At 38.7% G+C, this 19,727-nt stretch overlaps 1 protein-coding gene across 1 annotated transcript in view; it reads right to left on the bottom strand.

The window, feature by feature from the left end:
- The window catches only part of RanBP3 (ran-binding protein 3), a 345,810-nt gene that overhangs the window by 308,027 nt on the left and 18,056 nt on the right, over positions 1-19,727 (bottom strand). Inside the window, exon 4 of the mRNA XM_068225428.1 lies at positions 10,554-10,656. Coding sequence (XP_068081529.1) covers positions 10,554-10,656 — 103 coding nt within the window. The remainder of the gene's footprint in view (positions 1-10,553; positions 10,657-19,727) is intronic.

The following is a 19,727-nucleotide window of genomic DNA, read 5'->3' as shown; positions in this document are numbered from 1 at the left end:
AAATCTGAATAAATCTGAGTAAATCTAAGTAAATCTGAGTAAATCTGAATAAATCCGAATAAATCTGAATAAATCTGAGTAAATCTAAATAAACCTGAGTAAATCTGAGTAAATCCGAACTCATGTTTTATTGCTACTTTCTCGTTGTGCATGGATAACTTCTTACGAACTAAGGCATTCGTTCCTAGTGCCTGTTAAATACGGCTCCTATTCTAGCTTTTCCCTAGCTATAGTTCGTTGAGAAAATGTAAGTTCAAACAGAGAATGTTAATCTATTTAGCTATCTAACTAATTTCAACATAATCTTTGGCTGTCATACACATGTCCTTTTAGGTTCAATATCCCTTTCCTTCGTTATATTCCATAACATTCTACTTCAATGCAAGCTACTTTATTCATACGCAGTTACTATGCAAGCGCTATGCCGCGGTGTTCAGAAACATACTCTCATATATATCGGTGTCGTGAATGCATTTGGTCAAATACAGCTATCAAACGTATCGTTGTATTCCGATATTCATTACAACACATCTAAAGTTGACATACGATTCCGTCACAAGCATACTTCTACAATAGTAAATTCTGTTCATACCTTGGCTTAGGTCGCTCCAGCGGTGTGGGCAATCTTACGTATACGAATCTAAAAAAAATGTAGTGTGGCATATCTTAAACTGCAGGCACTCAATGGCCCCTGCGTAGTGCGAATAAAACTTCTCATATCACTATATAACTCATACCTTTCCTCCAGTTAGCAGAATCGTAACCTTATTTCAACATCCATATAATATCTTAACATCGTAGCCTCAATAATAACTCGTCGCGTTCCCAAACACATGACCATGTCAAAGTACCACACTGTTTCTTAAAACAACATTTAAAAGTTGCTATATCTCATAACCTGATTGAGTTCAACGCCCTTATTGTGGAGCAAAACAATGTGTGATTCCATCTGTTTATTTTTACACCGCGCGCAACCAATCGTGACGTCGACTTGTAGCTTTACCACTATGAAATCTCTGTAATCTGCCAGTATGTCATTATGATCAGCTGTTTCCAAACTTCTTTTTCAAACCTCACGCTACATACGTGTATTTTGACCGATATACGACGACGTATATATCCATTACATCAGAAACTACTGCTATATTGCTAGATCATGTAAGTACGGACTTAAATATCTTACACTTCGTTGGTAACATTCACTTGCATTTCTTATGTATCGGTCTCTAATTGGCTCATCGGCACATACCTAAGGTACATGTGTAGGCAAACCAAAATCATGCGATTAAATATTGTAAATGACTTAGCTCGCTCATGGTTGTCCCTGGTCCAGCTGTTCTGCTCCCAAATGGATGTAGTTGGGTCTTCGGTTAGGTCATGGGTTGGACATCTGGTACATCGTCCGCTTCTTCATCACGGAAGTGCTGTCTGGATTCCCGTCGCCTTCCTCATCATGGCTCGGTCGGATGGTTTCCCGTCGCCTTCCTCATCATGGCTCGGTCGGATGATTTCCCGTCGTCTTCCTCATCATGGCTCGGTCGTATAGCAAGATGTACTGGTCACCAGCTTGGTCCACCATGTGTACTTAGCACATCATCCTCATGGTCCTCTTGTCAGCATCTAAATTAATTATTATAGTGCAGTGTACAGCCATTATACAATTCTTTTTTGACGTCTGTAATCCTTAATTTTATTATTTCTTTCGTGGCTCTCCGACGTATCCTCGATTTCGTTGGTAATGATTTCAGTGCATCTATTCTCTGTCTGCCCTTCTTGTAGATCTTGAGGAAAACTTATTTTTATTCTGATTCAATCACTGGAGATGTTTCTCTTCTTGTGTGTGATCCTTTTTATGTTGGCTTGGTCTCCCTTTGCAGACTATAGATCACTGCGCTGAGTATCCACCCACGCGTATCTCGTAGCTCTTGTAGGTGATTCCTTCTTAATATCTCGAGTCAACTATGCTATTTTTCGGTGATTTGACTGGTTTCTTCTCGTTTCCGATGCTTTTTCCTTCAATATATCTTTAGATCCTTTGTTATTCCTAAAAGAATTATACCGCGGTCGGTAATTCTGTCCTCACTCTCCGTTGAGAAAATTTAAGATGGAGTTTTCTTAACAATCAAGTTTTCTACTTTTTTTTTGTAAAACAATACAGTAGACAGTCCACTGTCCGTTTCACCCTGAATACTTGACCATTCCATGACGTGTATGGCCTTCTGTGTCATCACAACTGGTGTCTATTCTTTGCTTGCTATAGATTAAATGGCCCATACCCTCAGTCGGCGCCATTTTGAAAGCTGTCGCGGACGTGTGAATGGGCACAACTTCTATTTTACTGACAGACGTGGGTTGAGAGTTCGCGTTACAGATTGATACGTGATGAAGTTGCTTATATTTTGCGCATGAAACATTCCCTTTCTTGTAGCACTGGCGGATGTTGCGGCCCCTATTTAGGCAGAGAAAATATCTTTTGGAAAGTTTTAGCTTGTCTATTCTGTCCTGAAGGTTAACTGTTTCTTTACATCCTTGCGCCAAGTGGCACAAAAGGCATAAAAGGGGGTTATTGTCGTCTTTCTTTTCGTCTTAGATTTTTCTGCTCCCGTAGTAACTTGAAGAGTAGCCGCTGTTGGTGTGTAGGGTGATGGAGGTGGCGTGCTAAATTCTCCTCGTATCTTCTGAGATTTTAGTGCTGCTTCTACCTCTTCATTCAGGAATTCCATTGATGTCATCAAATGACCTTCTGGGATATTTTCGCGTTTGGCGTAGATCAACCAACGTCTGCAGATCTCAGCTGGAAATGCTCTTAGGATTTTTGGCGCCAGCACGCGACCATACAGGTTTACATCTTCCCCTAGGGCCTTGAGGGCTTGAACTCTTCGGTGGGATTCCACATGTCATATTTAGTTCTTCAGGGGTCTCATAGAAAGCGGGCTTTAAATTCTCCAGGAAGTCCAGGTGGGCCTGGATTATTCTGTTCTTGTCTCCGTAGCGTGCTACCAGTATTATCTTCGTTTGTTCGTAGGTATCTGCGCACACTGCAATGCCATCTACGAGTCACTTTGGCTCCCCTTTGAGATACCCTCGCAGGAACACGTGCTTGTTTATGTCGGATATCGATGGGTTCTTGTCAACCGAGGACTGGAACTGCTCCCAGAACATAGACCAAGTCTCTATGTCGCCGGAGAACGGTTCGAGCCTGATCGTTGGTAATTTTACTCCTTGAATATTCGTGGGATGAACGTCCGGACAGGGTGTAGAAGACATGTTAATTTGTTCTTTCTTCTTTCCGAGAAGGTTATTAGCCTTCTGAATGGCGTGCTTTGAGGTATCTATATATTCTTCACAAGTGCATGCATCTGCTTCATAATCTTCATCTTGTAACAGGTCATGTATAGAGTCATCTAAGGCTATTAACTGTTGCAGTGTATCTTGAAGACGATCATGGATGTGTTGAATCTCACTGAGGTCTGTAGAGTCATTACAGCCTTTTAAAAATGTGATGAAGCGTGTGGCATTATTACGCTAAGTTATTCTCTTCTGTTTAAGCTTCTTAAGCTGCTGTTCATTGTCAGTCATTGTGAATGGGTAAGTGCCGGTCAAGCAGAAGTGAGGTAATTTATTGCTCTTCCAGGTAGGTATGCGACTGAGGGGTGGGGTGGGTCAGTTCTGATGTGATGTAGTATGTTGAAGTTGTAAAGATAGCGCAGTATGCAGCGTTCTGACTCTAGTAGGTGCTGACAGATGGCAGCACTAGTCACGTACTTAATCATGGAGAAACCTAGAAGGCGGCAGATGGCGTTTCTACAGCTATTCAAAATGGCTACTCGCGCACAATGAGAAAATCATGCGTGCATGCTCACAGTAATTTCGACTCAATCCATGCAGTAGTTGCGAATTCCTTTGCTAGCATGCTCTGTTAAACAAACGATTCTTAATATATTTCACAGAATGAATAAATATTGTACTTATCAAGCGTGTATCAGGTATTACTGGCTGGCGTCTCGTGTTGTGAAGTCCCATGTCTTATTTAATGTAATCTGCACTTCACTTCACTTTCCACTTTATATCTTCATCTAAGAATGTTCAAAGAACGTCGTCTCGTGATGCAGCGATATGTAATTTGAACCGTGAGCGAGTATTCGGCACCAATATGTTGAGTTGTAACGTGTAAATGATAACTACGTCTTTCTTACAACACTTTATTACTACAACATAAAAAACAAAAGGAGAATCTACAAGCGTAAAACTCCACTTTGTTACTAGTCTGTCCGGTATGTGTCATTTGCTTGTACATTCAAACCTCAACAGTAGGCACCAGGAAGACGCTGTGAAATTGAGGTATGCCTTCATACGCTCAACCCATTTCTTTTATAAAAATTACAAACCCATCCTCGGCTTGCCTTAAAACCTTCCGATGAAAGTTCCTTAGCGACCTCTAATGCCTTTAGCTGACACATTTCGGTTGACACACCATATCCCAATTCCTGCCTTTCTGTCACACATTTATAAAGTTTGGTTTTTCTTTTTTTAATTTCTAGAAACTGTACACTCAGTCCATGAAAAGCTCTACGATCACCACTACATGTTAATAGCACATTTTTCTTCTTTCTCCAATCATGAATACAAGACTCGTCAATATCGTATTTCTTACCGGCGGCATAATTTCCAATCATTTCGGCTTCCCGAGCTACTTTCAGTTTCTCACTTGCAGCAAAAGATCGCAAAGGCTTTGTGGAATTCATGTTGATACACCCGAGAACATGCGTGAGACTGACGCCAAGCGTGGAAGTAGCGTATACTGAGAGTGGAGAGAGCATTGTTGCCAAGCCGCGCCGGCGCTGATGCCCGATTTACATGCATTCAGAAAGATAAATTTCCCAACATTTATAATAAGACCCGCACCCAATTTTGGAAGCGATATTTTCGAAAAAACAGTGCGGGTGGTATTCGAGATTATACGTTATATTCAAACAAATAGATCCACGCCAACTCACTCATGGTGTAGATCAAATGTGTGCAGGACAAAATTAATATTACTATCAAGACACGTTACGAGAAAACTCGTACTGCATGATAAATAAGATCACTGGCCCACGAGCTTGATTAAAACTTACTACGTCGTAACCCAAGGATCGCCGCATAATAGATAGGCTCATCCAGTTACGATCATGATCCTTATCCAGTACATACGCTAGATGACATATTCATATCGCCTCTCCTAGGGCGAACATGAATTACACAACATTAGCGTTAACGCAACATCAACACCAACACAAGCTCAGCCAGCCATAACCACAAAGAAAACATAACATAGGGTCTCAATTCAGAACAACAGGCAAACACACATCATTCACACAGAGCTATTTTCCGTTCCTACATACTGAATAATTTGTATGAAAAACAAATGCACACAAGAGGAGCAAATAAAACCTACAGCAAATGAAAATTTAAAAACCTGTAGAACAGGGTCTCAATACACGAGGTCAGCATAACTACGGCAAACCAAATATCAAAATAAATACCTTACATCCCGAAAAATAGAACCAGCAGATTCTATATAATAAAAATAATTGTCTCTAGGCAGAGAGTCGCATAGGGTAGATGATAAATCCATTTGATGAACCACACAAAATCTACTGCAATAATTTTGTAGCTTAATGTTTCCACTTTCTTTGTATCAGACATTGTTGTCTCTCGCAGAGAGTGGAAGGCAAAGTGTGTCACAAGAGAGAAATGGTTTGTCAGATATAGATGGCATGAAACGCCACCTGTCAAAGAGAAGCTAAAGATAAGTCACGTTTGGGAATATTACAAACTGATACGTGCAAGACATTGCCGCAAAAGTGACGTCAGAATGATGCAACACAAGGACAAACTTAGTGTGGCACACCAGTTAACGAGATGATGAAATCTGACCAGGACATCCAAATACTGCAAAGGGAAATTGTTGGTAAGCTGCAGGAAAGGTTTCCAAATAGTGACGGAATTTTTCAGCATGATTTGGCTCCTTGGCATATTTTAAAGAAAGTGAATAAATACTTCAGTAAGAACAATATTCATGTCTTAGAGTGGCCAGGGCTCTCCCTCGACATTAGTCCAATAGAAAACCTGAGGGCTATTTGCAAAAGGAGACTACAAAACATGACAGCGCCATGAAAATATGCATAATACCTTTAAATGAGTGCTCAAAACTTGTGAAACCTATGCCAAATTGTGTAAAGCAACTTATAAAACAGAAAGGAGAACATACAGTAGAAGTCCGTTTTAGCGAGAATTCACAACAGCGGAAAATTTACTTGCTATAGCGGATTGTCGTTATATCCGATTTTTGTATAAAAGTCGGAAAACCACCCCTACATATTAAAATCTGTATGAAACGGCAATCAGTTTGTTCAAAACTTGCGTTTCTGCGGATGATTTCCACACTACGACTTACTTGTCTGTTATGTTTCGAAATCTGTTACTACATGAAAGTGTATGTTTAATTTCATTCTGAAAAAATTACAGTTCCATATTTCTCCGAATCCAAGACGAGCCCTACTTTTTCCTTTAAAAATTTAAATCAGGCTCAAAAAGTGCTCTGTAAAATCATATGAATACTTTTGTTGCACAGTACGCATTCTTTTTTACTACTTTTAGACGCCGAACATTGGCTTTCGTTATTCGGCATTTTTTTGCGGCTGCACAATTTTTTTCCCCGTGGGTTTAATGACCATTAACTTAAAATTGGCATCATAATACCGAAGAGAACCTGTGAAAATTGGCCAGCAATACCTATTCCATGCAACTCTATAATACAGTGATCCGTCACGAAAATATTCTTGCTCTCTATAAAACTGTTACGGTACTTTTACTCAGCGTCAGATATAACCGACTACCGCTATATACACATCTCGTTTGCCAGGTTCAGCCAACTTCAAAGGCTAGCGATGTATAGGCCTAATCGCGGACATTAAAGTTCAACGAACGAGTTTATTGCACCACGGTATGGCCTTTCCGCCCTTGCATTTCTCGTACACATACCTCACAATTTCAGTTTGGACTTCTTTAAAGTGTCCTTGCTGCAGACTACTGAATACATTTATTGTATCTTTGTCTTCACACTGATGCCAAATATATGGCCTATGCCATATTTTCTTGCGGCTGTACAATTATTCTACATTTCCGAGTGCCATTAACTTAAAATTGTCATCATAATATCGACAAGAACCCATTGAAAATTTGTTGACAATACCTGTTCCACGTATTTTTACGACTATCCATCACGAAAATATTCTTACGTTATAACTCTGCCACTGAGTAGCCGTGGCCTTTCTAAGAATTCGAAGGCTCGCGTGGTTTGATGCCATTCTGTAGATTTGAGAAACGTTGTTGTAGAGGCTAATAGAATGTCTTTCTCTCTTCACTATTTCCCGAGATCCAGTGACGTTACACACAGGCACTGTACAACCGGTTGTCACAGCTAGCGATGTATAATAGAGAGTCGGTCGTTTATTGTCAACGAATTTTGTGTGTGCGTGCGTGTGCAGGGGTGAAAAGAAGCAGCGTGGTTACCGCGAAAGTTGCCAGTGGTATTCATTACTGTTAGGCCGCGAATGAAAGACGACCTCTGATTTTTCGCAAGAGATTCTGAGGAAAAAACGACATCTAGGATTCGGAGAAATACGGTATCACTCCAGAGTTTTCTTCTTAAAATGGTGTCACCTAACCTAACCGTATATGTGTCATAAAAACATATTTTAAACGCATGTAGAGAAATGAGTTAGCCTCGCTAAAATTTACATGTGAATAGCCTTTCCGAAATTTAACTATAGATGCAAGAAAATATGAACTATCCTCTGAAATCGGTGATGTACTCTGTCATATCTTGAGATGTATCACATTCTTACTTAATTTCAGTACATAACATTAAAATTAAGAGATCGTTTACTTCAGCCGTTTTTTTAATGAGTTAACAACTGCTATCGGCCACGTTATTTACGCATTTATTACGAAAACTTGTTATCCTCTTTTATTTTGAATTTTCTTTAGAGAATCGCAGTCGTTGGGTATTACTAATCGACTCCAACATTGCCATCACATGTCGACAAGAGAGCTTGCCAATGCACGTAGTGAGAAAACTATACTGTACCCTACCAAAGATGATCGATTGCATTTTGTGGCAAATGTTTCAGTTTCCTTATTCAAACAGCGTCACCTATCCTAACTTAACCACACTATACATATGATGAAAGCATACTTCAAGCGCCAGTAGAGAAATGATAATCTTCTCACTATAAATTTACATGATAATAAACTTTCCGTAATTTAACCAGACGCAAGAAAATATAAACTAACCTGTGAAATCAATTATGTACTCTGCCATATCTCGAGGTGTATCCCATTTTTACTTAATTGCAGAATTTATCATTAAAATTAAGCAACTGTTTAGTCAGCCTTTATTTTTAACGAGTTAAGAACTGTTATCGGACACGTTATTTACGCAATTATTATGAAAGTATGTTCTCTTTCATTTCAATTCCTTTACAGAACAGCAGTCGACTGGTACTACTAACAGACTCCAACATCGCCTTTGAACATCGGCGAGAGAACCGAAGATAATCGATTGCATGCATCATAATCGCTGGGGTGCATAAATACTGATAATGGAAAAATTGTGCGCGCAATCACTCATAATAACAGATGCGTCAGTGATAGGACTCCCGCTGTAACCTAAGGATAATACACAGTTTAATTTAGGAATTTTGAAGGGACAGCAAAATATTGTCAATATAACGGGGTTCTCGTTATATGCCGTACTCGCTATAGCGGACTTTTACTGTATTAGAAATTAGCAAAGATATATATCATGACGTGCGGCCCCCGGAGAGGCCTGGTGTAAGTCTTTTGAGTTGACGCGTATAGGCAAACTGCAAGTCTGTGATAATGGGGCCATACCTATGATGAATGTTAATGCTGAAGAGGACACACCCACCCAGCCACCGGGCCATCTGATTAACTCTTATACGCTCAGCAAGCCGATCTATCTATCGGCTTTGTGTTCGAATGGCTGTATAAGTACCTTAATGGACCCCCAGATGTCAGGAAAAGACATCAATAGAAGCTTTTAGATTTAGTCTACACTTTTCTCAAGAGATAGAGACACTAAGCTCACCTGTTTGGAACAAATGAAGTTATCAAACCGCGTATGTTCACCGCATGGCGAGTTGAAGTGTGCTGCTTGCGAGTACAGTCTCATTTAAGCTTCAAAATACGTGTTTTCCTTCGTTTTATTGTTTCCATTTTAATAACAGATTATTGTTAATTATATTTTGTTTATATTCTACATTTATCGGTGTTCTCAAGTGAATTTTAGGTTAACATTTCGTGTTATTAGATTTTCGTGCCACGAGTAGGCCTAATTTTTTTACATGGCTGGGCCAAGTTCTAGGTTAAATAATTCCGATGTTTTGGATTATTTAGATGCTTTAGACGATGACGGTAACGTTATAGCCAATATTGATTCGTATTTCAGTCCGACTCATTGGCTGAATGATCAGCGTTGAGGTCTTCGGTTCAGAGGGCTCGGGTTTGATTCGCGGCCAGGTCGGGAATTTTAATCGCCATTGATTAATTCTTCTGACCCGAGGCCTGTGTGTTTGTGTTTGTCCCAACACTTTCTTCTTCATATTCAGACAACACACTACACTACAAACTAGCACGGTAACACGCGATAGTGATTACCTTCCCCCCCCCCCTATAAGGTTGGCGTCAGCAAGGGCATCGAGCCATAAAACACGAGCCAAATCCACATGTGCGACACAGTTCGCACCCGCGACCCCACAGGTGTGGGAAAAGCTGTAGATAAAGAAGAAGTATTCCGATTTTACAGGTACTGATGATAGGAGAATGTACTCCGGAAGGTACGTGTACAGTTCTTTACGTCAGGTGCTATAACTCATGACTAAATAAGAATACAAAAACAAAATTATATCATGTTATACAGAATTAAATGCTCTTATTTTCAGAATGACTGAACAACAATATCACTAAAGAACATATTACTTTTTTTAGTATTTAAAAACCGATTTTTATGTTTTGTAATATATTTTCAAATTTCAAAATTTATTTTGTAGTAAAATATGCCATGAACAATTTTGGGATATTTTTTTCCTAAAACGATATTAAATAGTGTACTACTGTGATTTTTTTTCAATTTTGTAACTGGGGATTTCTTTATATGACAATTTTTTACATTTTAACATGCATAATCATGAAAAATGGCCTGCGTGCTATGGGCTTGACTGGTGAAAATAGCCTGAGAGCAAAAGGGTTAATGAAGTTTAAAATCTCAACCCAGCCAGGAATTGAACCTGTGACCCCTTGGACCAACGAGCTGGTATTAGGAAGGATTAAAGGTAAAGTGAATAAAACGTGTATGTTATTGCCATGTCCTGATTAATTTGTATGGGACTGTATTCTGTAGCAGTAAACTTATCAAACCAATATCACAGTACAACAATCCTGAATAATACTACTATATTTACATAAAAACGCTAACAACTCCTCACCTTCTCTGTCCGACAAACTGTGAGAACCATTGGATTCATCCTTGTCAACTGCATCATTTTCAGGAGGATGAACTTTTAGTGTTACTACTGGATGCTGGGACATCTGCAACAAAGCAAACTTTTCAGCAGACCCTTTTTAAATTTATTTAAATATACATAGGTACTGTGAAACTTGTCTTCAGCAGCTGTGTGTCCTTCAAGAAAATGGCCGTCAGAACAGGTGGCCGCTATATTAAGATTAAATCATATTGGAGTGGGAGAATAAAATATAGTTAACACAGTATATTGACAACTATAAGCTTCCTGACATGTACGCACTTAAACCACTACTAAATAAAAATCAATCACTTCTTCACACTTCAATTCTCTCCTCCTTTTCACTACCCGGTATTTGTTTTAAAATGCATTCTTTATTTTTAAGAATGCCATTCACTTGAGTTCTACAACATTTGAAAATTTCATCCAGTTTCCTAGCAGAAATTACTTTTGATAATCAATTTATTGCTCTCCGCCAAAATTAAAACCACCCTCGACTTATCACACATTGAACATAATTCCATTTAAACACCATGAAGCTTAAGATAATAATGCCACCTCATTTTTTGCTGACATATTCTACAAAGGAAGGAATGTTGGAAAAGTAGGACTATTAGGCAATACCATATGGTTGATACGAGAGGCATCGAGAAATTTTTAAAAAGCAATATTGATCAATGGAAAATAAAAAATTAAATAATTTATAGAATAGGTTTACAGCACTGTTGAGGGGTGTGAAAATTAGTATGTACTTTAACCTCTTCAGTAGCACAACCAAGAAATTCTCGGGTGGCGCACGCTTGCCCATAACATCACCCCTCGAGAAATTCTCGTTTAGCTGCAGTGTTCATTTCACGATCGCCCAATAACTTCTCGAGTACTGTAATCTCTTTGGAAAATGTTTTATAGTATTCTCAACAGATGGCGGGAGGGTTTCCAGCTGTATTCGTTAAGTCTCTGGCCTAAAATATACCTTTATCGTCTCTACTTTATATATACAATCTCTGGCCAGCTGACAAGGTAAGCAGAAATGGAAGAGATGTTTTTCTGGAGGCAAAATAAGGAACTACATCAAAGATGAATCTCTAAGTTAAGGTGATGGTAGGAGATATTGAATATACATTCGCGTGGAAACAGTGTAAACCTGGGGATAGTGTGCGACCTAATGTAATTCCATTTACAGGAAATTCTGGTGTGAGGATTGGATTATTACCAGAGGTGAGTGCGATTGACTGTTCTGAGCTGTTTCTAACGGATGAAGTTGTAAATCTGACAGTGACCGAAAAAAAATGTGTATGCTAAAAGTGCATTGAAAAAATTGTAAATAAATCTCCGCATGCAAGACCACAGTATTGAAAAAAAAAAAAAAAACACTTATAAAATTTGACAGTTTATTGCATTAGTGTTGTTGATGGGAATAATACAAAAGCCTGAAATAAAAATGTATTGCTCACAGGACAGTATGCTCAAAACACCAATATTTTATGAAACCGTATCACAAGCCTACTGTAAAAAATGTGTAAATAGAGTGTAAAGTAAAAAATGTGTAAACAGAGTGTAAAGTAAGTTTTTATTAACCTTTGAATAATATATGAATGCGTTCCCTTAATAATTGTTACTCATTCCTTGCTTTGTAAAAATAAATAGTTTACTCAAAAGAAACCCTCACTTTTCTGGCACAGAAGGTTGTGATAGTATATATATCACACCCTCGCACTATATGTAGAAGTGAGAGATATCATTGTCAGTATTCGATTTATTATTATTATTATCATCATCATCATCAGTATTTCAGTTGCATATTTTGTCATTAATATTTGTAAGCTGGGAGATCTCCATATATGTAGTATGAGTAATTTGTTTTGTATGAGTGGGAAAACATTGCTTTAATAACTCTGGTAATTTGTATGACTCATGCGGGCATCCCAGTGTCTTATGAGATGTACTTTTGGTTGTCAGTAAGTTTGATGAATCATGTGGATAGCCCAGAATCACATGAGCTTGTTGATGATGTACTAGGAAAGTTCTATGACTCATGTGAAACACCCCAGAGAGTTAGTTTATGTCTTGGGACCAAGAAGTAGCTCAGGGCATGGTCATGACAAGAGGATCACTGATGATTGGCTGGCAAGGACCAATCCAGACGTATCATGTGAGAGGAAGGGGAATGCCGAAGTCTTTTTATACTTCGACATCACAGCGGAAGAAAACGACTACAACCACAACTGACACACAGTACAAGAAGGAAGTAGTGCGGACACACGGGAATGAAGTAGTGCTGATACACGGTACTGGAGTGAGACTGCCGCACTATACTGGACTGGACTTCAAACGTTCGTGGAACGTATTCTTGTTATGTTCGTGGAAAGTGGCTGATCGGCAAATTGTGGAGTGCTTACGCATTAGGTACTGTAGCACTTGTGGCGGCCTGGTATTATATGTTTGGTGAAAGCTATCTCAGACTTTCCATAATTTATGTTCAGGATCGACAAGCGTGTGTTGCTCAAATGTATATATCTTTACAAGTGTTAAAGTCTGTGAACACAGTATTACGAGGTACCGTGTATGTATGTTTAGTCCTCAGCCATAAGGCTGGTTGAATCCTCAACAGCTCCGCCATCAGCTGTCATAGATGGCCTAGGCATCACTGAAGAGGCGTACTAGGGAAATGAGGAATGAGGTAGTTTCCCGTTGCTTTCCTCACCGAGCCAGAAGCTGCTATTACATATCAGTCTGCCAAGCCCACTGAAATGCATGCAACAACCAGTCCTATGAGCAACATTTTCACACCATTCATAACAGGGACTGGCTGCATAAGGAATGGCATTACTAGCATCACTCATACCTCAGTCACTTTCATTTTGTCAAAGCCAAGGATAAAGCTGAGACAGATCAATGAAAGTAACAATATTGCTCTAGCCCATACCAGAAGACATAGTGCACTGTAAACACTACGTCCTGCCAGCACTCGTATCTGTGTGATATTATAAGTGCCGATTATGAGAATCGACAAGTCGTGTTGATACACAGACAGTGAAGGGTATTTATCTACATATATGTGCATTGTTCAACGGACTATGTGGCATAGTTCTCGCTTTCGTTTTCCCACTGTTTTTGTTGTTGTCATAAATATGGAGGCTTCCAGCAATCTTTTGTTTGTGTATTATAAGTGTATTTTGGTGTGTTGATAAGGTGCTCATGCACGGATTTGATTGAGAATGTAGTTAGATATTTTAGAATCAGTGGAGTTCTTGATGAACCTAGGTGCAGTTCCTACCTATTTAGTCGTTTTCAGGAGGTTAGGTAAGGCCTGCAGCAGATGTACCAGTACGCAGCATTATGTACACACACCCTGGGATATAAAGAATTATCATGCTCTATCTAAATTCGAGGGATATATTCTGGTGAACTCTGGCGCCCATACAACGGACATTTCGGTTAACTGTTTTTATTAATTTAATTTATTGCAAGTATTTTTGAAGTTTTTGAGTAATGTTATTTATTCAGTCATTTATTTTATTGTTATTTATTTATATATTTTTATTCATGATTATATATTTATTAGGATCACAAAAAAGGTTACAAGGTCTTGCCAGAACCCGCCACTGAAGAGGTTAAAAGCTGTAAAGAATGGTAAAGACACGTTATAACAGGGAAATAAAGAAATAAGCTGGCGAGACCTATTGTTTACAGTGCAATATGTCTTCTGATATGGGCTAGAGCAATTTTGTTACTTTCATCAAACTGCTTCAGTCCTATCCTGGGCTTTGACAATATGAAAGTGACTGACATATGAGCAATACCAGTAATGCCATTCCTTATGCAGCCGTCAGTCCCTGCTATGAAGGTGTGAAAATGTTGCACATAGGATCGGTTGGTGCATGAATTTCAGTGGGCTTTGTAACAAACCCAGAAGACCCAACAGTTCAAAATCAAAGATACACCAGAGATAAATGTAGTGTTAGTGTGATCGTAGACACAATTTGAGCTATGAGTGGAGTAGATGAACATTAATTCCAATACTGCAGACCCTGATCAAGGAAAACTTAAAAACAGTTTGAAAACTAACTCATGCATCGAAGAGAGCCACGAAATGTTCCCACACTAGTAGATGAAAGGAAAGGAGAAGGATAAAGGAAAATAACGTTTATTCAAGATAAATTTCAATAATGGGAAAAGACAGCGTACAAACAGAGGCCTGACAATATTCTTCAAAGAGGGCATAAACTTAAGGTCTTTACAGCTTGTAGATACAATACTTTTCAGTATGTCGCATAGATATGGGCACATTTATGTCATACATTTCCCATAACCTACCAGTAATAATCTTTAAAACATAAATGTGTCATCCAGTGCATAATTATAACTCAGTCAGAGGTTGCTTGGTTTCAAACAATCTTAAAGAGAACATCACAGTGAAATCTCATTTTTAAGGTTTTAACTCGTACCAAGCAGAGACCTAGTCTGAAAGTCCAAAACAAATACGAATTCTCCCCTCTAATTATTAACTGCAGGCCAAGAGTAAATAAGTAGCTAACGTCGAAGTCATAAAGGCCCTAACATGCCGAAAATACAAGGAGGCACTAACATAAGAAAGGGATTCAATATGAAAGCCTCCATGAAAAAAAGGGTGAAAAAGGGAAATAAACACGGTGTGGTTGCCATGGAAACACATAAAATGGTAAATAAAGAGAGCCGAGATGATAACCAAACTTAATAAAAGGGAAAAAAATGGAAAAAAATTAAATCCAAAGTAAAACAAACTAAAAACTCCTTCAGAAAGTAATGGATATGAATCACTACTCACGCACTCATCAACCACACAGGGTGAATGTCAGGAAACAAATATCATAGAACAATCATCTCATGATATCCAAGGTACAGTAGAAGTCCGATATAGCGAGTACGGCATATAACGAGAACTCCGTTATAGCGACGACTTTTTTCTGTCCCTTCAAAATTCCTATATTAAACTGTGTATCGTCCTTCGGTTACAGCGAGTACCGTATCACTGGCGTATCCGTTATTACGAGCGATTAAGCGCGCGCGATTTTTCCGTTACCGATATTTATCCACCCCAGCGATGTTACTGTATGCGATCGATTACCTTCGGAATCGTTTCCTCGCTATGTGCACTAGCGATTTCTATCATCGACATTCGAAGGCGATATCGAAGTCGATTAGTAATATCCGTCGACAGCTGTTCCGTAAAGAAAATTCGAAATGAAAGAACATATTTTCGTAATAAATGCGTAAATAACGTGTCCGATAACGGTTGTTAACTCGTTAAAAATTAAGGCTGACTAAATGACCGCTTAATTTTGAGGCGACATACTGCAATTAAGTAAGAATGGGATACACCTCGAGATATGGCAGAATGCTTAACTGATTTCAGAGGTTAGTATATATTTTGTCGCGTCTGGTTAAATTACGAAAAGGCTATTATGAAAATTTATAGCGAGAAACGTATAATTTCTCTACTGGCGCTTGAAGTGTATTTTCATCATACGTATAGTACGGTTAAGTTAGGATACGTGACGCTATTTGAATAAGAAAACTGAGACGTTTGCAACAAAATGCGATCGAGTATCTTCGGTACGGTATAGTTTTCTCACTTTGTGCATTTGCGAGCTCTCTCGTTGACATTCAAAGGCGATGTTGGAGTTGATTAGTAATACCCATCGACTGCTGTTCTCTAAAGAAAATTCGAAATGAAAAAGGATAACACGTTTTCGTAATAAATGCGTAAATAACGTGACCGATAACAGTTGGTAACTCGTTAAAAGTAAAGACTGAAGTAAATCTTAATTTTAATGTTATATACGGAAATTAAGTACGAATGTGATACACCTCAAGATATGACAGAGTACATTACTGATGTCAGAGGATATTTCATATCTTCTCGCGTCTAGTTACGGCTATTTACATGCGTTTCAAATATGTTTTCATGATAGGCTACATATACGGTTAGGTTAGGTGACGCTGTTTGAAGAAGAAAGCTGAGGTGTTTGCCACAGAAATCTCTGGAGTCATGCCGTATTTCTCCGAATCCAATTTTTTTTTCCTCAGAATCTCATGCGATAACTCAAGGGTTGTTGCATTCGCGGCCTAACATATATCCCACTGGCAACTACCGCGGTAACCACGCTGCTTCTCTTCACACGCGCACAGAACTCGTTGACAATAAACGACCACCTCTTTACTACACATCGCTAGCCGCGACAAGCGTTGTAGAGTGCTTGTGTGTTTCTCAAATCTGCAGAATGGTATCAAAACATGCGACCCTTCGAATTCTTAGAAAAGCCATGGCTACTCCGTGGCAGAGTCATAAAGCGTCTATTGTACTTGAAGCTTAGTAAAATTAAGGTTTATAGACAGCAGGAATATTTTCGTGATGGATAGTCGTATTGTAAAGATACCGGTACGTGGAAAAGATATTGCCGGCAAATTTTCAACGGGTTCTAGTCGATATTATGATGCTAATTTTAAGTTAATGTTTATTAAACACTCGGAAATGTAGAATAATTGTGCAGCCGCAAGAAAATACGGCATAGGCCTAACTAAAGCCAATATTTGGCGTTAGTGTGAAGACAAAGGGCTAAAAAAAATGCGTACTGTACAAAAAAATGCATTCAGTGGTCCGCAACAAGGACGCTTTAAAGAAGTCGAAGATGGAATTGTGAGGAACGTGCACGAAAAACGCAAGGGCGGAATGCCCATACCGTGGCGCAATAAACTCGTTTGTTGACTTTCAACGTTCGCGATTAGGCCTATACATCGCTAGCCGCTGAATTTGGCCGAACCCGACAAGCGAGACGTGCGTGTAGCAGTAACCGGTTATATTTGACGCTGCGTAAAAGTAACAGTTTTATAGACAGCAAGAATAATTTCCTGATGGATCGTTGTGTTATAGAGGCGCGTGGAATAGATATTGCCAGAAAATTTTCAACGAGTTCTCTTCGGTATTATGATGCCAATGTTAAGTTAATGGTCCTTAAACCCGCGGAAATAAAGAATAATTGTGCAGCCGCAAAGAAGGAAAAGAAATACGGTATGACGAAAGTCAATGTTCGGCGTCTAAACATAGTCTAAAATGCGTACTACTGTACAACAAGGCATGCATATGACTTTACAAACTTCTTTTTGAGCCTGATTTAAATTTTTTGAAGGAAAAAGTGGGGTTCATCGTGCATTCGGAGAAATACGGCATTATATTTTTTTTCAGATGAAATTAAACATACACTTTCACGAAGTATCGGATTACGAAAAATAACAAACAAGCAAGCCGTAGTGTGGATATCATCTGCGGAAACACAAGTTTTGAACAAACTGATTGTCGTTTCATACCGATTTCAAAGTGCATGAAGGGGTTTCCGACTTTTATACAAAAATCGGATATAACGACAATCCGTTATAGCGAGTAAATTTTTCGATGTTGTGAATTCTCGCTATAACGGACTTCTACTGTATTAGAAATATCCAGGAACATGAGATCTCGATATGCCCAAACAATAATCTCAATAGCTGTCTCACAACAGGATAACATGCCAAGTAATCCCTATTCATAAATTCAACAAGCTTCGACATATGAAAATTCTGAGCTGGTAATTTCTAAAGCAAGTGAAAAAACTTCACATTTGACTGGGCCAGTATCAAGCTCGGTTACAACTCCGACAAAGGCACCAGGAGTTCGTCCACACAAAGGCACATATGAAAATAACAAGCACCCCAAGATCTGCATAAATAGATTGCACCCCATTATGATATGATGATATGATATGAAGCGAGTTAAAGCAATAAGGAAAAAGTACAACAATAGAGATTGCAAACAAGTAATATGGTATAAAATAGAAACAATTTAAGTTAAGTTCATCTAATAAAACACAACAGACTCCCACACATATGTAACTAAATGGTAACCACACCATGTCAATGGAAAGAAAAAAAGGTATTCAAAAATACATACAAATTAGACACAGTACCTTGAAAAGATTCATACATCATGGCAAATCTAATCACAGGGATTTGACGAGACAACTGTTTTTAAAACTATTAAAAATACCATGATAGCTGAGGAAAGAAATATCACCCAACAGGCAAAAAGCAAGGAAGTTCAAAAATAAGGAACGGAGAAATAAAAATAAAATCATGTCTTTGTCATTGTATGGAACATCTAACGTTATCTAATGGCGAAAAGGGAAACTATTTAATGAGACAATCTTCCAGACCAAGGATAAGAAGTAGACATCAGAACCACAAGAAATAATGACAATATGAAATATATATGCAAAATACAGAAATGTTCCAGCTTGACAACTTCTGGCTCAGTGAGGAAAGCAATAGGGACCTACCTCATTCCTCATTTCCCTTGTATGCCTCCTCAGCAATGCCTAGGTCATTTACAACAGCTAATGGTGGAGCTGTTGAGGATCCAACCAGCCTTCAGGCTAAGGACTGAGCATATACATACAAGGAGGAGGTGCAGAATAGAAAGAAATAGAGTTAGGAATGGTTGCGGGAGTAAGGCGAGATGAAGTGAGTGCTGATATGATAAAGGCTGCAGGAATTCCTGGACTTCATTGATTGTTCAGAGTTATGAATGCCATCTGAAAATCAATCAATCAATCAATCAATCAATCAATCAATCAATCAATCAATCAATCAATCAATCAATCAATCAATCAATACTGATCTGCATTTAGGGCAGTCGCCCAGGTGGCAGATTCCCTATCTGTTGCTTTCCTAGCCTTTTCCAAAATGATTTCAAAGAAATTGGAAATTTATTGAACATCTCCCTTGGTAAGTTATTCCAATCCCTAACTCCCCTTCCTATAAATGAATATTTGCCCCAGTTTGTCCTCTTGAATTCCAACTTTATCTTCATATTGTGATCTTTCCTACTTTTATAGACGCCATTCAAACCTATTTGTCTACTAATGTCATTCCACGCCATCTCTCCGCTGACAGCTCGGAACATACCACTTAGTCGAGCAGCTCTTCTTCTTTCTCTCAATTCTTCCCAACCCAAACATTGCAACATTTTTGTAACGCTACTCTTTGAAAGGAAGATAAGGTTCCAGATGATTGGAAAAAAGGGATTATAGTTCCCATCTTCAAAAAGGGAAGCAGACGTCAATG

The sequence above is a fragment of the Anabrus simplex genome, chromosome 1 (assembly GCF_040414725.1).
Source record: "Anabrus simplex isolate iqAnaSimp1 chromosome 1, ASM4041472v1, whole genome shotgun sequence".
In the NCBI taxonomy this organism is placed as follows: Eukaryota; Metazoa; Arthropoda; class Insecta; order Orthoptera; family Tettigoniidae; genus Anabrus; species Anabrus simplex.
The sequence above is the reverse complement of the archived record's forward strand: the minus strand, read 5'-3'. Positions and strand labels throughout refer to the sequence as shown.